Below are 19,363 nucleotides of genomic sequence, written 5' to 3' on the forward strand. Positions count from 1 at the left end.
AAACAGTACATGTGGTATTCTGAAATGCATAATTAGGTGTTGGTTACAGGTATGTAGATATTTTGAAATGCTGATAGTTTTTATGTTTATCTGTAAACCTGACATGTGGATTAAAAACACACTCCATTGTGACAGGTGCGTTTTAGCCCCCTAATTGGGATAGTTTTAAAACCACTCTAAAACTCAGTTTACGTGTAAACAAGAAGCCAAAATCAATGCATTTTCAAAAATATCCACATACTTGTGAACAACTTTAGAATGGACAAGATTAGTCCCCCAACTTTTGGTGCAGTACGAAAAAAAATGGATGGACAAATTAGATAGCAGTTGCTTTTTGTTTTCCCTGATAATCATAAGCCATGTGCTAAGGTAATGTTGGATATTATAATGTATCAAAAGCAACTGCTTTCTAATTTGTCCATCCATTTTTTTCCATACTGCATCAAAAGTTGGGGGACTAATCTTGTGCAGTGAGCCAACCAGCTTGTTAGGGTTTGGAGGGAGTCATAGCACATCAATAACAAGTTCATTACTTGTGTTTAGAATGTGAGAGGTATTTTTTATGCTTTTTATAGGCAGCAAATGTAGTTATCACATTTCTCTGTGTTGTTTCCCCTGTGCTTGTGATGTTCCCCACCTGTGGTAGCTCTACTCAGTATGTATCCCCCAGTGAAGGATTCTCCCTCTCTCCTCTCTGTCTGGAAGGAGCATTAGACTTCCCTGTCTTCCTCTATAAAACACACACACATACACACACACACACATGGACACGCTTTCTCTCTTTCTCTCTCTCACACACACACCCATGCTCTTTCTAACTACATCGTTACACGGTCTCTGCAAATGGCATTAGCAACCGCTCCCATCTATCAAACGGCTCCATCTGGAGAGAGACCTGCATAAGCATATGAACAGGGAGAAGAGAGAAGAGGAGGAGAGAGGAACACACCAGTAGTGAGAGAGAGAGAGAGAGAGAGAGAGAGAGAGAGAGAGAGAGAGAGAGAGAGAGAGAGAGAGAGAGAGAGAGAGAGAGAGAGAGAGAGAGAGAGAGAGAGAGAGAGAGAGAGAGAGAGACTCATCATAGCAGCAGTGTATCTGTATCCACCAACCTGCCTGTCACCTATGGGCTCCTCCTGATCCCCTGGTATAGAGCCATCTTTCCCAGCCAAGCAGCCTGCCACTCAGGAGAAAGAGAGAGTCATGGGAGTGTCAGTGAGCGAGGTTCGGCTTCATTCAGCATAGAGGGGAAGGGAGGGCAGGAACGGCCTGGTCCAGTGGAATAGTACATTCCCATCCCCAGCCAAGGCCTGTTACAATTACTGACAGCGAAAGATTGAATGAGTTATACAGGACAGGAATTAGACAGCGGGGAGTGAGATGAGGAATCATTGAGGGTGTGAGAGAAGTGTGTCGAGAGTAAGTGTAGACCACAAGTAAGTGTGTTGAGAGAAGGAGAGGCCACAGACGGAGCGGGTTTGTCTGAAATGACTGTCTGGCTTAAAGCACTGCAGTCTGATTTAAACGTCACCATAGCACATGGCTGGGCAGGGTGTGGTGTGTGATGATTATTTTATTTGGACAAGATTGCCCCAAAACATCACCATTTTCAAATGCAGAAGCAACTGCCAGCCATTCAGCCCAGTGATGGAGTGAGACTATTAGCCAGTGTGACAAAGTGGGTAATGGATTAAGTGCAGTATGATGAGCGTCATCTGAGTTATTTGGGGGAAACCCCAGTCTCTCTCTCTCTCCAACAGCCCTCTTGGCCAACACACAGTGCATTTCTCCTCACATTCTTCCCTTATTGCAACTCCCCAAGGTCTCTCTCCATGTACCGTAAGATCCGTATGCAGTGTTTTTTTAATATACCTCTGTGTCCCCAAGGCTGGCCTCAGAGCCGACCACAGTCTTTCAGAACTACATTGCTAAGTAAGAATGTATACATTTAAGGCCACATTCCTAAACACTGACACTTGGGGAGCCCAAGTAGGGTTTGTTATTCCACATGTCACTGCATTTCCTCCTCAAAGATACGATGGGTGAAGCTGTGGGGATGTACAGCTAATGAGAAATAAGCACGATGGCCATTGAGGGTGTCAGCATGTCTGAATTTATTTACCGAAGTTTGTTCTGCAGTTTCTTTCAACTTATGATATACATTTGGGTTATGCGTATCTTATAGTCAGACCTTAGTATACGTCCCTTATTTATAAAGTTGTAGAAGTAGAAGTACTCTTGCAGATGGAATTGCAACACAATAGTATGTAATATTACGAAATTGAAACCATGTAATATCGTTCCACTAGTGTTGTAATTACATCTGTAAGAGTACTTCTACTTCATACAACTCTGCTTATTGATGCCTTGTGTGGTAACCCAACCTGTAAATCCCTTAGATGCGTCCTACGTGGACCCGCTGGGGCCTCAGATGGAGAGACCCAAGACGGCGGCCAAGAAGAGGATTGAGGACGACGACTTTGCTGATGAAGAGCTGGGAGATGACCTCTTACCAGAGTAGATTCCTCCACTCCACTCCACCAGCCCTCTTACCAGAGTAGCCAACTCCAATCCTGCAGCTTCATTCTCATCACCATTCCAGCATCCATCCACTATCTTCAAGATGCTTTGTTTTCTCCCCACACTTTAAGTCCAAAATGCCTCCACTGCTGTGAATTCCCCCATGGAGTTGGTGCGTGTGTGTGTGAGAGAGAGAGAGAGAGAGCGAGAGAGTGGAAAGTGTGTGGGCCTGTTTGCCCCGCTGCCTGCGATGGCTGGCATTCCACAGTGAACTCTGATAAAAGCTATTCCATATGTGACCCTCAGGCTCACTTATCACTTTTCCTGCCGTTTCTCTTCTTCTTCTTCTTCTGGAAAGCTACACTTTTACTACGTCCCTGTCCCCTTCCGATTGGTCCTGGACTTGTCATTTCACGCAACAGAGAAAAAGCAAATGTAAAAGAAAGAATGTCTGTGTTTTATTGAGGTCCCCTTGCATTCCTTCCCTTTTGAATATTTATCTTGAGACTGTAAATGCATATTTATATTTGGAAATAAATATTTTACTCTTAAAAATTCTACGCATTTTTGCATGTTTTTACCCATTTGTTATTTGCTTTGTTGCCAGACATTTCAGGCTGACTTTTCTATTTTTCATGTTGGCTGCCTTGCATTCTCATGGAAATTCTGGAAGTAGGATAGGTTTGTTTTTCTGTGCTCTGACATCTAACTGTGTTGATTTATCGTATCTCGCTTAAGCCTACAACTGTAGCCTACAGTATGAGGATCACTGTGTCCAATGACAGGCAAGCAGACAAACGTGCTCCAATTTCTCTCTTTCGTAGGCGTCACTGCCCCATTCCAGGCGAACTGTCAACAAACTCGGCAGGCTATCTTAAATCGAGGTCGGGAAGTGTTACTTTTCCCTGCTACTTTTTTAGCCAAATGTTCGGTTCATTGGTTCTCAGACCATGGTCGGAGAAGCAGAACCGCGCATGGGGGACAGAATATTCTCCCCTTTCTCGCTGACAGGCGGCCAAACTGCCAGACTTCTACGCAACGAAGGATTCTGCAGTGAACCTTTAGGGCGTTTTTTCTCTGCCGATTTTGGGAATATAGCCCTTGGTTTTTCTATCCGCGCACGTGTCTAGCGTTTATACTTGAATCTCCTGACGTGGGATGATGCTAAACAGGACATGTGCCGTGCTGCTGGTGGTTGTCACACTGATTTGTCTCAACCATTCCTCGGGATCAAAAGGAGTTACCAAGGTGTCCAGAAAGGTGCCTCGCGCGCGCCCGTGCGTGGACATACCCGAGGAGATACTGGAGCAGATGTTCGGGAGACTCTCGGTTGGAGTCCTCAATGCCTTCCATCACACACTACAGCTCGCACCCGTGGAGCGAATGAACATGTCATGCCCAGCCGGCCGACGCTTGACTGTGGACAGAAAGTCGCGTATACCAGTGAATCTCCTTAGCATTTCCCCCTGGGCATACCGGTAAGGACTCTTCACATAATGTCTTACTATTGTCATTGGGACGTGCACCCTATCCTATTTATATTGACAGCTGGGCCGAAGGGAAGAATACAATTATCGATTGTACACTATGAGTAATTAAAAAAAAACACGAGGCGCGTAATTGATGAAAAACCCATTTCATTCACACAGGATCTCTAACGACCCAACGAGGTACCCACGCGTAATTCCGGAGGCGTACTGCTTGTGCAAAGGATGCCTACTCGGTCCATCCGGCCAGGAGAACGAGCGCTTCCGCAGCACGCCCGTCTACATGCCCTACGTGATCCTGCGTCGCACGGGCACCTGTATCGGTGGTCGTCACGCATACACAGAAGCCTACATCTCTGTGCCTGTTGGATGCACCTGCGTACCGCTACTGGAGAAAGACAGGGCACCACCACAGAAGACCAACCAGAGTCTGGAAAGTGCCAAAGTAAAGCCAGGTCCAGGGCAGAAGACTTTCCAAACAAACCCCATTCGGAGGAATACCTGAAGGGCTTTTTGAACAGTTTAATGACAGAGCTTTAGCATCGAGACAATAAAACAAAACCCAGCTGAAATGAAGCCAGATATCCAGATCAGTAGGGCTGTCATAGTCTTAGTGTACAGTGACACCTGTTGATCAAAGACTCTAACTCCAACTTGAGGAGTTACAAAACAAAAAAAGGACAGAGACTCCGCGTCCTAACACAAGGGATCAAAGCCATTTATAGAATTTAAAGCCATAAAGACCGAAAAAGTGGAAGAAAATAATGGTTAACACATGGTGTGTTCATCGTCGCTGCTCAAATTTGAGTGAGTGGTGGGTGCAAATGGTAATATATATCAGAAATAAAACAATCCAGTATTTATGCCATGGCCATGGGATTTGTGTTATGCGTTACTTTGAAAACACAGACAATGACTATACTGTATTTGTTTATTATTATTGATGCACTGTGCATAATAATACAACCCAAAACAGTTTCAGCAAAGATAATATTAATAATAATTGCAAATAGTCCATGATATTTAAAAAAAAATGTATTTACAAATTCACCTGTTTGAGGTAACATACCAGTTCATTCATTGTCATCTTCGAACCTCATTGAGTGCGAATACAGGTCACGTTCATGATAGTGCATGCAGCAGCAGGCTGCAAATGTTCTAACCAGAATGCATTGTTGTAATTTCGCCAAGAAGCCCAAAGCTAGTGTTATGACAGGAGCTGGGACTGGTAGTTTGCGTAACAGCGAAATTCATTTGCCAGATTATGACTGTGCTTTGGAAGGAAGTTGCAGATCTTCAGGTCCATGAGATTCTTTGCATGTTCCTCCATGATGGCTCCTGAGGAAGGAAAAGTCAAACTGATTGGAAAATAGAATGAATGCACACGGATTTATATTGAAATCACAGAAAGCAGTAGTAACTATAATCTTTAAGGAGACCGTCCATTATACAAACATATCCCATCTATTGGAAGCCAAGAAAAGTTGGGAAGCTTTGATGGAAATCATTGCAATTAGTAAACTTACTGCAGCCTGCATGAACAATTCTCACGATTTTCCCTTTAAACAAGGTTCCTTGGCCTCAAACAGATGGGATATGTTTGTAAAATGCACGAAATTCTAATTTAACAGGTGTCAACAAATACAGCAAACAATTGGGGAGTGACGCCATTGTCAAATTTAAAATTCCATTTAATAGACCTACACATGACATTTCTCTGCAATAAAACTTAAGGGTTTATTGTCTGGACAATGGAAATTGTGACTAGACTATAAGGCATCCCACCTTTGATTGGCTCTCCAGACAATTGCCCGGGACTTTGGCCATGGAGAATTCAGAGGTCTTTCAAGACACTTGCAGGACTATGGGCTAGATGAAGAAGGGTTGCTCAGAGGATGTTTGTGTGTTATGTGCGTGCATGCAATCTGTGACATGGCAGGCGTGGGTTGCCAAACCGCAAGCCATTTGAGTAAAGCAAAGCCTCCTCTGTGCAGAGCACAGGGTTCCCACTCTAATTCAGCTATAAAATTTCATGATTTCCCATGACTTTCCAGACCCCAAAAAAAACGAATTTCCATGAACACTTCCGGAAAAAGAAATGAAGTTAAAATGTTTTTAAAAGTGTAAAAACTGAAGATTATCTTCACCGCCGAGCCACCGCCAGACTCAAGTGAGCTCATTGCATTCTAGAATGTTGCACATTACAGCACGAAACCAAACGGTCTCTGGCGAAGCGTTGTAGTATAACCAGTAAGAAACAATGTTATACACGAAACAAAAAAGGTTTTGCTTCTACACAAATGTTAAGAAAATTCCATGATATTCCATGACTGTGCAAGCAAAATGGCAAAATTCCATGACTTTCCATGACTGGAAAAACTTTCATGAAATTCCATGATATTCCAGAAATTCCATGACCCGTAGGAACCCTGAGAGCAGCATCTCTCCTTGATGCTCTGGTGCACAAAGGGTACATTCCTTTATTACATTTCCCATCCTTGACCTGTACTTGGGACTTCGAGCTTTGCTGACGCCACCACTCCGTGGAGAAATCAATACAATTTCCCCCGCTATCAGCCTAGCCACAACAACTTCTGGGGGACTTTTCCCTCCTTCAACATCCCGATTGCAAATGAGAAAATGACATTAGAATTGTGCTTTTGTGAGATATTGAATTAAAACTTCTGTCGTCAAAGACACCTCCAGTCGTGACATCATCACGAGGCCACAAGCACAAGGGAAGACATGAGAGTTAGAATAATGGACAGAACCCAATATCTCACGCCAATTCAGGGGTGAGTTTCTCAAATAAAAAGTTGTGAGCCTGTTAGCAACTTCGGTAGTTGTCAATGGGAAAATGCATTGAAAACAACAAAGTAGCTAATGTAGTAAACAACTTTGGTTTTGAGAAATTCACCCCAGATGAGCTGCTCACCTGTGCAGAGCAGGACCTTCTCCTTGGCCAGGTGCTTGACGGTGATGGCCACCTTGCCGAGGCACTCCTCCGACAGGTAGGGGGGGTCGGCGAGCACAAAGTCGAAGCTGTGTGGGGATGCCAGGCTGTCGGGCAGCGCCAGAGGCTCGTTGTAGTCGTAGAAGACAAACTCCTCACCGTAGACCGTAAAGCGGCGGTCGAACTCCAGCACCACGGCCGACACATCACCAACGCCAGGCAGGTCGCCCTTCTTCAGGCGCTGGTACACACTGGGACAACTTAGACACGCTATCCTACAGGAGTAAAGAGAAGGGCATGATTACAAATAACAGAAAACAACATAAATATCACTGCTGACGCTAGCCACGTCACCCTTATATAAGAACTCTTTTACTCCAGCTGCCATAAGAATGCTCAATGACAGATAGACATGCCAGGCAGTGCATTGTTATGAATTTTATGTTATGTGTTTAATGGACTACTTTCTACGTATGAGTGATGTGGGTCTGAGTATATGTGATGCAATGATTGAAGCCAAAGACAAATCCCATCTAGGGACAATTAAAAAACACTTTGACTAACTCTAACTTGAGGCACTGGGGCAGCTCAGACATGCTATCCTGTATGACATGAGGGCATGGTATGGTAAGATTACAATTATGCAGCAACAGTGGCCTGATGGTTAGAGTTGGTCTTGAAGAACAAACAGTAAATACTAAATCAATGTAACTTTTGTATCATAATAGTGTATGTTTCCATAAATTAGGTATGTACCATACAGCACATCATCAGCATTACATTTTGTCCAGCAACTTAGAGTTCAGCACAGGGGCCTGACGACAGTCCCTGGAGAAATCAAGGGCTAGGTGCCTTTCTCAAGGTAGCTTCAGAAATGGATGATATAGGACTTGAACCTGCAACTGTCTGTTAACAGGTCAGCACATACAGTAGGTCTGAAAAGGTCATTTTTTTCACTGAAACATTTAAGATAGAAAAGGAATGGTAACTTTGTCATGGAGATCTGTGTTGTGACACTTGTGTAAGAGGTTCTTTTCAAAACTCTTTGAAATATTGCAGGTTAGAAATGAGGTGGCACCAATGAGAGTACATTAAAAGAACACCCTGTGTGTGTGTGTGTGTAGGTAAGTATGTATGCATTAGTTGCAACTTAAGCATACTAATACAATTTTCTCTGCAAAAATGCCGTCAAGCTCAGTATGAAATCTAAACGGCATGGCATTCATTCAGCAACAGGTAGATGTTGGACATTCAGAGGAATATAACAGTGATGTGCGGTCCTTAATGTCAGTACACAATGCATGTCAATGGCACAACAAGTTAATTCATTTTCACCATCAAATTAACACTGTAAACAAGGCCAACTTAGTCAACAACAAAGTTGTGTAGTAGAAAGCCATCAATACACAGGAGAGAGAGAGAGAGAGAGAGAGAGAGAGAGAGGGAGGGAGAGAGAGAGAGAGAGAGAGAGAGAGAGAGAGAGAGAGAGAGAGAGAGAGACCTACCCACCTGCCTCCTTTCCCAGCCTGTTGTATGGCTTCCTCTGCAAGTCTCGTGGCTGTCTCTTCATTATACCAAAACTGACTCATATTCTGTGCGAGAAGACATGAAGAGACAGACAGACAAACATCATCACAAGTAGAGTATTGGTTCAGGGTCATCCCTATGTTCCCCGGGTCCCATGTTCCCCTCTACCGGGGAACATAGGACCCTTTTTTCAAAAAAGTAGACTGCTGCTGCATGGCAAAGCACGGGTTGTTGTTGCGCCTCTGACAGGTTAGGTTTAGGGATAGTTTTGGTCAGGGCACAAATTTACAACTCAGAAACATTGCATTTATGACAGGTTAGGTTTAGGGGTGGTTTTGGGAAGAGCACAATTTGAAAGCGCGGAAACATACAATGCGGGGAACATAGAACACTTTTTTAGAAAAAGGGTCCTGTGTTCACCGTTCCCATGCAAAGCCCGCGGGGAACATAGGACCCGGGGAACATAGGACCCGGGGAACATAGGACCCGGGGAACATAGGACCCGGGGAACATAGGACCCGGGGAACATAGGACCCGGGGAACATAGGACCCGGGGAACATAGGACCCGGGGAACATAGGACCCGGGGAACATAGGACCCGGGGAACATAGGACCCGGGGAACATAGGACCCGGGGAACATGTACGCTATATTGGAGCAACGCTGACACGGTATGATTCTTTCTGCTCCATTTCTTACACTGTGTTTCTGGCTGCAGTGTGCCAATGTGCATACCGTATATGGTGTAACCTACCCAGTTCTCTTCCACGGCTCCGACAGAGTAAATATCCTCCGCTTGTTGCTGGCCCGTATTCTGCTCATCGTAGAACTCCTGCAGAGCAGCCAGGGTGGCCGCAGACAACTGGGGAATGTCGTCGTCGCTGTCACTCATGCTGTAGTATTTGAAGAAGTTAACACTAAGTACCGTTGTAATAGACTTACATGCAAGCATAGGTATACAGTAGACCTAAATACGTTTGGGAAAATACAATATAAAATCTTGACAAACTAATCTCCAATACACAGAATTGGTCCCTGCCCAGTTCCACGGCTAACCTACATGATATGAAATAGGCTAAACTTGAATGGTATTACCATTAAACATGCATACGCACAAACCGTACAATTGTTTGAATCACAACTAAGCATTCTGTACAGTACAGAAACGGTACATATTCAGGTGTAGTTCTAGGCCTACGGTTTCAAAAATGTGATATTGTACTGTTCGGTACTCACTTGATACCCTGTTGACAGTTGCTGTGTTCCATTACCCACCCTCTGTACTGTGTACCTTGTTTGAGTGCAGTGAAGTACACTTTCTGCCCTCTGCGATTCACGGGGGAGAGTACGTTCCGATTCTCGTCTCTGTCTGCTGCACTTCCCGGAAATGTCGTACCGCGAGCTCAGAAACCGCCAAAAACCGCGAAAAATAAACATTTTTCTGTCAAGATGGACGTCATTGTGTGTGTCTTGCTGTTCTGCATGAATTTTAATTTACAGTGTCTGTGGAGAAAGCGCTGTCGCCGACGCCGTCAGCGTGTACTCCTATTATCCCAAGCTGCATTGGTGTGTATAACCATACGAATTTTCACTTAATGCATTTCTCGAAAAGTATAGCCTAGTTTTTAGCCGTGATCAACTCAGGAAGTAGTTAAAGAATTTAGAAACTATTGGTTTCGAAAAATGCAATCCAGTAGTGTTTGTCAGTGATTAGTAAAAGTGCAACATACTCCAAAAAATCAGTTTCACTACAATATGTATTGTAACATAAGATAATGGGTCCCGTGTCCAGTCTTCATGTAGGCCTACCCAGTGCAGATGTGCAATAGGGTCACTTATTGCAGTGGTTCTTAACCTGGGGTGCGGGCACCCCCTGGGGGTGCGCCTGATATTTCAGGGGGTGCGCAGAATTTTGTTTGTGTTGAGGTTGTGACCACAATTCTGCTAGCTAACATTATAATTAGGCCAAATTAAAACATATTTTGGTCCCCATGAAGGCCTGTAGTCATTTAGGTATTGATGAATGTCTCAAGCAAAAATCATTGTAATTAATCACTTAAATTTTTTTTTTAAGAGCATATGGACTTGTAGAAGTTTGGGTTGGGGGTGCACGGCTTGTCTTGGGCACAAGTAAGGGGGCGCGTTGGGAAAAAAAAGGTTAAGAACCACTGGAAATATTAAGTGTGTCTGTTATTGCAATAAATATGTTGTTATGCAATAATTTATTGCATAACAGATTTATAGCAATATCAGACACACTTAATATTTCCAATCACTTGTTGCATAAATGAATCACATACTACTCACTTATTGCATAAACAGCAGTTTTATTGCAGTAACAGACAACATTAAAAAAAACACAGTTAACAGACACTTTTAATAGAACAGGAACAGAAATTAACATGTATACATGAGGACAGACATAAATAGGTTTATAAATTAATAAGTTAAATAAGTTAATAAAAAATGAACAAATAAACAACATCATATCAGACCAATCTGCTCTTGCAGCCTGCTGCGGACCCGGAAACTCCGAGGCGCTATTGCCAGATAAATGCAACAGTCCCTCTGCTGGCCCTTTACTTTGATGGCGTGAGTGACTTGAGGCCGGACTTCCGACTGAACAGACGGTCCTTCCAGGCCCTGATGACTGCTATAGGCAGGGAGGCAGACCACGGCTGGGGCCCCGAGATTGAGGCCCTGGTCTTCCTGTTTTGGTTGGCCTGTGGTGCTGCATACAGGGTGGTGTCAAGATCCTTTGACATTCCAAGGACCACCGTGCACAGGATGGTGCATGCCACGAGCCAGCGAGTCATGGGCATTTTTGGGCAGGTCGTCCGCCACCCTACCCGGGAGGAGGTTGTGGGCATCAGCGCAGCCTTTACCCAACTGGCGGGGTCACGGATCTTCTGCAGGGTGGCGGGCAGCATAGACGGGTGCCACATCCGTGTGAAACCCCCAAAAGCGGATGAGGAGTGCTACAAAAACAGGAAACTGTTTCATTCAATTATTTTACAGGCAGTTTGTGACCCCATGTTGAAATATCTGGAAGTGTGTGTTGGGTTTCCAGGGTCCGTCCACGATATGCGGGTTCTACGGAACAGCCCGATGTTCCACGAGCGGCAGTACCCTCCTTCAGGGTACTATCTGAGAGGAGACGGCGGTTACACTTGCCTGGAAAACCCGGTGGCCCTGATGACCCCCTTCCGGATGCCGGTAAGGAACGCCATGGAGGCGGCGTACAATCGTCACCTCTCCAAGGCCCGGGTCGTGGTCGAGAGGTCATTTGGAGTCCTAAAGGCAAGGTGGCGAGCAATTTTCCAGACGACGCTGGTGGTAAGCATTTATTATGCACCAGAAATCATAACCTGCTGTACCATCCTTCACAACATCGCCCTGAGCCAGGGGGACATTTTGGAGCCCGTTGAGCCAGATGAGCCAGATGAGCCAGATGAGGACCAGCCTGGGGATGAGGAGCAGGGGGACGGCGCAGAGGAGGTGGAGGCTGGTACAGTGTCTGGGGCCCAGATGAGGTTCAGAATGGCAGAATCTTTCGGGCCTGCCCACCAGCATGATCACCATTACATATAAACACACACACACACACACACAAAAAGTTTAGATGTTTGTTAGATTTTGAAAAAGTCACAGTTGGCAGAGTTGAATTAAAAGAGAAAAGTACATCCAGGCACTCCCAGCACAGTGTCCAAAACGGGAAGCTACATTAAAAAGCCTTTAATTGTACTGGGCTTTGGTTACATTAAAAAAGCCAACATGTTTTCGACCTCACGTACAGGTCTTCATTAGGCCAACAACTTTTTTTTTAATGTAACCACAGCCCAGTACGATTAAAGGCTTTTAAATGTAACTTCCCGTTTGGACATTGTGCTGGGAGTGCCTGGATGTACTTTTCTCTTTTGATGTTGTGCTGTTAGTGTTTTGTGCTGTTAGTGTTTTGTTTTGTTCAGTTGCAGTTCTTTGTAATAAATGCGTTATATTATATAGAAAGAGTGAGAGAGTGAGTGTGTGTGTTTGTGAATGTTACCTGTAGTGTCATTTCCGGTGCTGTGGAGCTGCTGCTGTCCTCCTGTGGGGATGTGGTATTGACCGGCTCTGCTGTTTCTGTACTCCGAGTTGTTTCTAGGCCAACTGTCTGCGTGCAGTCTTTTTCCTCCTGTTAAAAAAAAGGTTGATACATTTCAAACTCCTAAATACGACTCACATTCAGGTAGAGAGACAAATTCAACCTAACCAAAAGAAAGCACTATCTGAAATCTTATCTAAACCATCAACCCACAAAGCAACATATGGGGCTAAACAGGACAGATTAACAGGTTTTAACATGCATAATATTTTCATTGTTTCAGTCTTCTGATGTCCACACAGACAGTTTTAAGGTTAGAATTTGAAATAGAAAGTGTCACTTATTTTTACCTTGTCAGAAAATGATATTGGTCCTGCAGAAGTTAGAGAAGAGGAACCAGTAGGTGCTGTGTCTGGGGCTCAGCAGATGTTCCGGATTGCAGAATGTTTTGAACCTGCCCACGCATACATTTAAAACACACACACACACACACACACACACACACACACACACACACAATGACAAGATTTATTTTTAGTGCTGCACTGTTAGAGTTTCAGTTCAGGTGAAGTTCCACAGTTTCAGCAGCATATTTAAAAACTGTCTAATTATTTTTTTTACACATTCGATATACAAGGATAGAATGTTACAAGGTTAGAATGTGGCATTGATTTTACGTCGTCATAAAATGGTACCGTCCTGCAGAAGTCAGAGAAGAGGAACCAGTTGGTGTCGGGCCCAGTAGAGGTCTGCACTGCAAAATGTTTCGGACCTGCCCACGCATACATTTCAAAACACACACTCACTCACACACACACTCAATGACAAATGTGTAACAAGAAATTATTAGAGGAATACAAAATGTTGTAAGGTTAGAATCAAGATTAGAATTTGAAATATAATGGCATTGATTTTACCGTTATAATGACACCCGTCATAAAATCCTGTAGATTTTCTTGCCAGGCCACCCAACAGGCCACCCAACAATTTCACCTGTCAATTGATTTAGAAGTTTCATAGCAAGTCAAACATACATGTTCGAAATAACAACTGTAACAACTGACGCTGAACATTACTAAAAATAACCACAAAAATAACACCAAACTGAAAGCAAAATCAATTTAATTAATTTCAAATGTTACAACAACAACAAAAACAAAACAAAAAAACTGAAAGAGTCATTTTTTGGCCAGAGCCTCCAAAATGGCCAACAGCCGCTCATCTCTGGCAGCAGCCTGCTGCTGGCTCGCTGCTGCCTCCCTGTCTCTCCTCTCCTCCCTCGCCACCATCTCTTGCCTCCACCGCTCCTCTCTGGCCATCATCTCCTCCTGCCTCGCAATAAGTTCGCGGGTGGCGTCTCTCCTCCACCTCCTCCTTCCTTTCCTCCCTCTTCCTCACACTCTCCTGCTCCTCCTTCATCATCTTCCTCCACTCCTCCTCATCTCTCTCATTCATTTCTTCTAGAACCCCACCACGTCAAGCTTACGGCGCTTGGACGTGGTGGAGGTTCTCTTCACAGGGGTGTCATCCCCTCGAGACGCCCCCCCTCTCTTCTCACCTCTCTTTCCATCCTCCTCCTCCTCCTCCTCATCTTCCTCCTCCTCTACCCTAACGGTAGCAGGGGGGGTGCCCACCACCAACACCTGGCCACCCGCCTTGGTGGCAATCAGGACTGGGGGAGTTGTTGACTTCAACTCCCCCAGGACCTCATGCATGAGGTCGAACCACTTCCAGGTGACTGGGGTGGGCGCCCCCCCTTCTGTGCTAACCCCTGTCGGGGGGGCTATAAGCTCCTATATAAAAAAAATACAGAAGCAAAAATTTGTCATATAGAAACTTAAAAGCATCATTCAGTTTTACATTTACATTTTAAAGTAGTAGTTGTACAAGGCTCCACACCTCTTGCTTTGGTTGCAGAACTGAAATACACAATAGAACCACTCATACTAAAATATGTCTGTAATCAGCTCCCATACAATTACAATTCCCATACAATAACTTACAACTACTATTTCAACAAAGAGTTTACAACGTCATTATTGATATTACCTTATATTTCTGCTTCAGATTTTCCCATTTCTTTTTAAGGAAATTGGTGGTGATCTGGCCCACCAACCCTCTCTTCTCCAGGTACATTCTGTTCATCATAGAAGCACAACCATAGCCAGCAAGTAGTAAGAAATGGCTAGAGCAAGTGTATGTAAATGTACCGTCAGATGAGCTAATGATAAGGACACCCATTCTCCCCCATGACGAAAACCAGACTTACCTATAGCCGGCAGCGTTGGTGGTCCGGCCACCAGTGAAAATGCCTCTGTTGGCGGACCTCCACCTTATGAAGTTGGCGGTGTCCTCGTCAGTCCCTACATTGTTAAAACAGAAATAACAGAAACAAGGGAAATAAAGTAAAACAGAAATAAGTCACTAGTGGTTTGTTTTACACATAGCTGTTTTGATATTGCATATTAGTTCAACTTTGTATGAACTTAAGACAGCTGCTGTTGCTGCATGAATAGCATGAATAGCGATGGTACGCATCTCCCCCATTTTCAGATACTGTTGAACAAAGACGTTTCCCATATCTCCCCAATTGTAGACCCACCGGTACCCGTTTTATAATTTACAACTTTGGCGGTAGCATTACAGCTGCTGCTATCATTTGCGGAACGAGAAAAAAAGAAGGTAACATTTGGCGAAAATCCTGCCCTGGATTTTGACGTCCCAGACGTCTGCGGGTTAATGTGGATTTTTGATGAGCAAGAGTGCTGTGCTTAGCACAAATCGTGGGAGAGAGACAATAAATAAGCACATTCACCGACCGGAGCATGCTGCCATTCATACACACAGCTTTAGCGATACTATCGACAATGTATTCAACTTACTTGCATTCAACATACTTCTTGGAAGTTATGAAAAATGATATAAACACACGAAAGCGATCATTGTTGTCGAGAATGCTACTATCATTCTGCTAAGCTACGCCTACATTAGCAGAGCACAAAAAGCAAATTACACAAGGCAACAACAGTATGAGATATATATTGGCAGCACATAACGTCCAATATAAACAGTGATTATGTCCAACAGGCAAAAAAAAAACCTCAAGAACTTACATTTGTATGTAGTAGTGGTACCGGTCGAAGGACCCGCTTCAGTCGACTCGTCCGCCATGTTTTTCTTTTCTGAATATCAAAAGATCGCGGGCAGTTTGTCACGTCACTTCCGCTGCGTAGGCAAAACGTAGACAATATGGCGGCCGTTGAGTGCGAAAAGTGTACAATTATCCACACTTCAAAAATGGCGGTTTTGAGGGCGGTTTTGGGGGCGTTATCCGGGTACTTGCAGTACACTTGACTTCGACGATTTTAGAAATGGAACGCCCTGCGTACCCAAACACAGTGCGGAAAGGGCGGTAAGTACGGGTAATGGAACACAGCAAGTCACACGTGTAGATGAGCTGTGTACGGTAGCCGAGAAAGGCCACACATGATGTTTAGAAAACGCGAGTTGAATTTTGGATTCTCGCTTCTTTACCACCACCTGGTGGAAATGGCGTGGTAGCAATGCTTAGAATATGAAGTATTTAGTCAGTCATATCGATAGTGAACCCCATGTATTGTAGGCCTATGGCACGTCACACATCGAGTGAAATAGGCTATTCTAAACATTCCATTTGTTTGGTGCTTTAATGTGTGTGTGTGTGTTTTTTTTACCTGTATGCAATAGTGTCTAGAAAATTACAAATTACAAAACATCAAAAACAAAGGTGTTTAGAAGAGAAAATGTTTGCATCCAATTTCTATCTTTTCAACATTTGGTGGGGGCTCCTACTACATTAATAACTGCATGGATAAAGGTGTGACAAAAAAGTATTGGTTCTTCCCAGCTATTACACCTTTAGTTACTGCACCTTTGTGCAGTGTAGCTAGCCTACTCTATTTTGCCTTTGTGCAAGTTCCTGATAGCTGTAAAAAGGTGTGATAGGCCAAACATTTAGGCCAACAACTAACTTCCACTCTACTGGCTAACGAGATCACATGGACCAATTAGTTACAAATTAGGCTACATGTGAGGCAGAATGTACAGATAGGCAGACAGCAGAGAGAGAGAGAGAGAGATAGAGAGAGAGAGAGAGAGAGAGAGAGAGAGAGAGAGAGAGAGAGAGAGAGAGAGAGAGTTATTGAGCCCCTACACCTTTATACTGCCCTACAAGTGACAACATTGAAACTGACATAATGCATTCAAAGCCTTGGTAGGCCCCTATTAGGTTGGATATTGTAGTTAGCCTACTGCAAATATGACATAGCAACATCTCTGAAAGGGGACATATTTGCACCACGATGCTTTGTCACCACATCAAGGAGGTGTAGGCTAATGAAGACCATCTTCAGTCTAATCTCAACTTTGAAAATATGTAGGCCTTGTCACTACACTTTGCCTTTGTATGGCAGTATAGGCTCAGCACAGGACTCAAGCCAGATTCACCTCAGATGTATGCACCTCAGATGTATGTTAGAGTAGAGTAGAGTAGAGTAGTAGCCTATATCATTTATTGATCCCGAGGGAAATTAGGGTGTCAAGTAGCATAGGGCTACATACATAAATACAGACACAAGGACATTACACACAACATTGCACATATATTCACAAAATTCACCATACATAGCCTATATTCACAGGGTCTCCCTATCCCACTTACACACACACACACAGTTGGGCTGCCATTGAATTCCATTGTGGCCACTTGTCTGTGACATAGTATGATGTCATTATAGAACTGCATGACGTGTCCATGGACATGATTCTAAAACCTACCCTGAGTATTCAGATACTCATTTAGCAGCAGGACACTGAAGAGGTCAGTTGGACTCTTGTTTGCTCTCGGATATCCACACCCGGCTCACAGTGTGGAAGTCAGGTGGACAGCAAAACTGATCAAGGTGCCGGATAATCATCATGCTGTAAGTACATGGAAATCAAAACAGCATTTCCATCTAAGCATAGGGTTTCTAGCTCAACTTCAACATGAGGACACAAGACTGAATAACTTTTCAAATGGCTGTCGAACAGCAACAGGACTTTTTTGCACAGCCTAAATGATGTATTGATGTAGTGTAATGGTGTAGTTACAGCACTTTGACTTTGTAGGGCCTACAAGTTCCTGATAGCTGTAACAAGGTGTGATAGGCCAAAAATGTAGGCCTACAACTGACCAGAGCCTGTGTGTACGCCTGCCCTTGCCGAGCTGCAACATTTTTTCTTCTGATTTTCTTCCTCCATTTTCTCCTGTGTGGTTGATGGACGTAACGTTCCACGTTTGATGTGACAGAAGGGTGATACAAAGCAGTAGGCCTAGCCTAGGCATGCCCTTGCCAAGCCGATTCCGATGTGAGTCTAGCGCGGCCAGGCAATGGCCTGTCCGTCACCAAGATTAATTTTGGTTACACGCGATGTCGTGGCTTATTTGGTAGCCTATGGATTGATGGTAGAATACATTTATTCTTTAGAACACATTAAAATGGCCAAAGTTTGTTGTGGCAACGTGTAATGTCATTTCTCATTGCCATGGAGAATGTTTTGAAAGAATACACATCTGCGTCATGGCGCGTCACCAAAACTGACTTTGGTTACGCACGATGTCATCGCTTAGGCCTATTGGTGTGGAGAAATTGATTTTTGAAATGGCCAACGATTTTGTGTCTGATGTTCTTACTCATTGCCATGGAGAATGTTTTGAAAGAATGCACATCTGCATGACGGCACATTAAATATTCGGTAGGCCTACTGCAATCAGTGGAACGAGAGCGCATCTTACCGAAAGCTGAAGGGTTCCCGTTGCCATGATTGTTTGATGTGGAAACTGGCAACGCTACCACCTACTCGTTTTTGTTGAAGATTTGTAACGTGTATGATCGAAACTGAGGCTTGATTTCTTCCATGTGGATACTTTTCCCGTTTGGTATAATTACGGGCAGTGCAAATAACAGATTTTTGTGACATTCGGACATTTTTCACTATCGAAATAGTCCCTCTGCCGCGTGGGTTAGTTTATTGTTTTGTGACTCCTATGTGGACGAACTTCATTGAAGTTGCGTGTAATACTGAACAGTGAACTGAAATTGGAAATAGGCTATGCCATTTTTTTCAGCCGTGGCATTTTCTCGGGTGACACCAAGACACCAAATGCAGCTTTTAGCTTTCCATTCCCGTCAACACGTTGTCCTGTGGTAACATATGATGTCTCTACTCATTGACATACAGCAAGAATATTTTAAAAGAATAAACCGCCTAAAAAATATTATGAAGTGGGAGGTTGTAGAACGAGAGCGCATTTCATCAAGAGCCCAATGGCGTTCCCGTCGCCAAGATTTGTTGTGGCATGTAGGCCTAGGCCTAGGCTACGCTGCTTTCCGTGCACTCACCTGTTGGTTAAAAACATTCGAAAACACAGTGAATGTGCATACTTGCACAACTACTATTACACTTTTGGGTTTGAACGGAGGCACTTTATTCCTCAACCTGGTTCGATGCCGATGTGGGTCTGGCGCAGGTAGGCCTAGGCAATGTCTGCCAGTCAACAAGATTTATTTTGATTACAAACGATGTCATCGCTTGTTAATGTGCTAAAACCAGCTCCTGATGTAGTCAGTCATTGCCCTGCAATATTTTGATAGAATGTGTAGGCCTACACCATTTATTTTATTATTCTGGTAACCTACGGGATCGCGTCTGTTTGGTAGGCTATGGAGAATTGCCAGAGTACACGGAGGTGGCAAATTGAGTTGAAGAATTGGTC

General features: G+C 44.0%; 3 protein-coding genes and 2 long non-coding RNA genes across 11 annotated transcripts in view; 2 read left to right on the top strand and 3 right to left on the bottom strand.

The window, feature by feature from the left end:
• The window catches only part of ift88 (intraflagellar transport 88 homolog), a 25,629-nt gene extending 22,552 nt beyond the window's left edge, over window positions 1-3,077 (top strand). For all 5 annotated transcript variants that reach the window (XM_063213738.1, XM_063213741.1, XM_063213742.1 and 2 more), the window contains one exon: window positions 2,397-3,077. In XM_063213738.1, coding sequence (XP_063069808.1) covers window positions 2,397-2,518 — 122 coding nt within the window. In that variant the 3' untranslated portion in view covers window positions 2,519-3,077. The remainder of the gene's footprint in view (window positions 1-2,396) is intronic.
• Window positions 3,078-3,157: 80 nt separating this feature from the next.
• Window positions 3,158-4,509, top strand: il17d (interleukin 17d). Its single transcript, XM_063213744.1, has 2 exons — window positions 3,158-3,995; window positions 4,167-4,509. The coding sequence occupies exons 1-2, from the start codon at window positions 3,676-3,678 to the stop codon at window positions 4,507-4,509; spliced, it is 663 nt and encodes a 220-aa protein (XP_063069814.1). The 5' UTR covers window positions 3,158-3,675.
• Window positions 4,510-4,921: 412 nt separating this feature from the next.
• eef1akmt1 (EEF1A lysine methyltransferase 1) lies at window positions 4,922-17,526 on the bottom strand. Of its 2 annotated transcripts, XM_063213745.1 has the most exons (7): window positions 17,383-17,526; window positions 16,006-16,107; window positions 9,720-9,735; window positions 9,238-9,376; window positions 8,467-8,549; window positions 6,940-7,232; window positions 4,922-5,342 (listed from the first exon to the last, which is right to left on the bottom strand). In XM_063213745.1, the coding sequence occupies exons 4-7, from the start codon at window positions 9,373-9,375 to the stop codon at window positions 5,212-5,214; spliced, it is 645 nt and encodes a 214-aa protein (XP_063069815.1). In that variant the 5' UTR covers window position 9,376; window positions 9,720-9,735; window positions 16,006-16,107; window positions 17,383-17,526; the 3' UTR covers window positions 4,922-5,211. The 2 variants fall into 2 exon arrangements, with proteins under 2 accessions (XP_063069815.1, XP_063069816.1); XM_063213746.1 differs by lacking the exons at window positions 9,720-9,735; window positions 16,006-16,107; window positions 17,383-17,526 and adding an exon at window positions 9,608-9,628.
• Window positions 11,741-13,874, bottom strand: LOC134461688 (uncharacterized). 2 transcript variants are annotated; one of them, XR_010037366.1, is made up of 4 exons: window positions 13,263-13,874; window positions 12,918-13,021; window positions 12,529-12,657; window positions 11,741-12,042 (listed from the first exon to the last, which is right to left on the bottom strand). It is a non-coding gene; the product is annotated as an uncharacterized LOC134461688 (long non-coding RNA). The 2 variants fall into 2 exon arrangements; XR_010037367.1 differs by having other exon boundaries at window positions 13,245-13,874.
• On the bottom strand, window positions 14,643-15,906 carry LOC134461689 (uncharacterized). Its single transcript, XR_010037368.1, has 3 exons — window positions 15,681-15,906; window positions 14,837-14,930; window positions 14,643-14,704 (listed from the first exon to the last, which is right to left on the bottom strand). It is a non-coding gene; the product is annotated as an uncharacterized LOC134461689 (long non-coding RNA).
• Window positions 17,527-19,363: the final 1,837 nt, after the last annotated feature.

Source organism: Engraulis encrasicolus, chromosome 13, assembly GCF_034702125.1.
Source record: "Engraulis encrasicolus isolate BLACKSEA-1 chromosome 13, IST_EnEncr_1.0, whole genome shotgun sequence".
NCBI classification, from domain to species: Eukaryota; Metazoa; Chordata; class Actinopteri; order Clupeiformes; family Engraulidae; genus Engraulis; species Engraulis encrasicolus.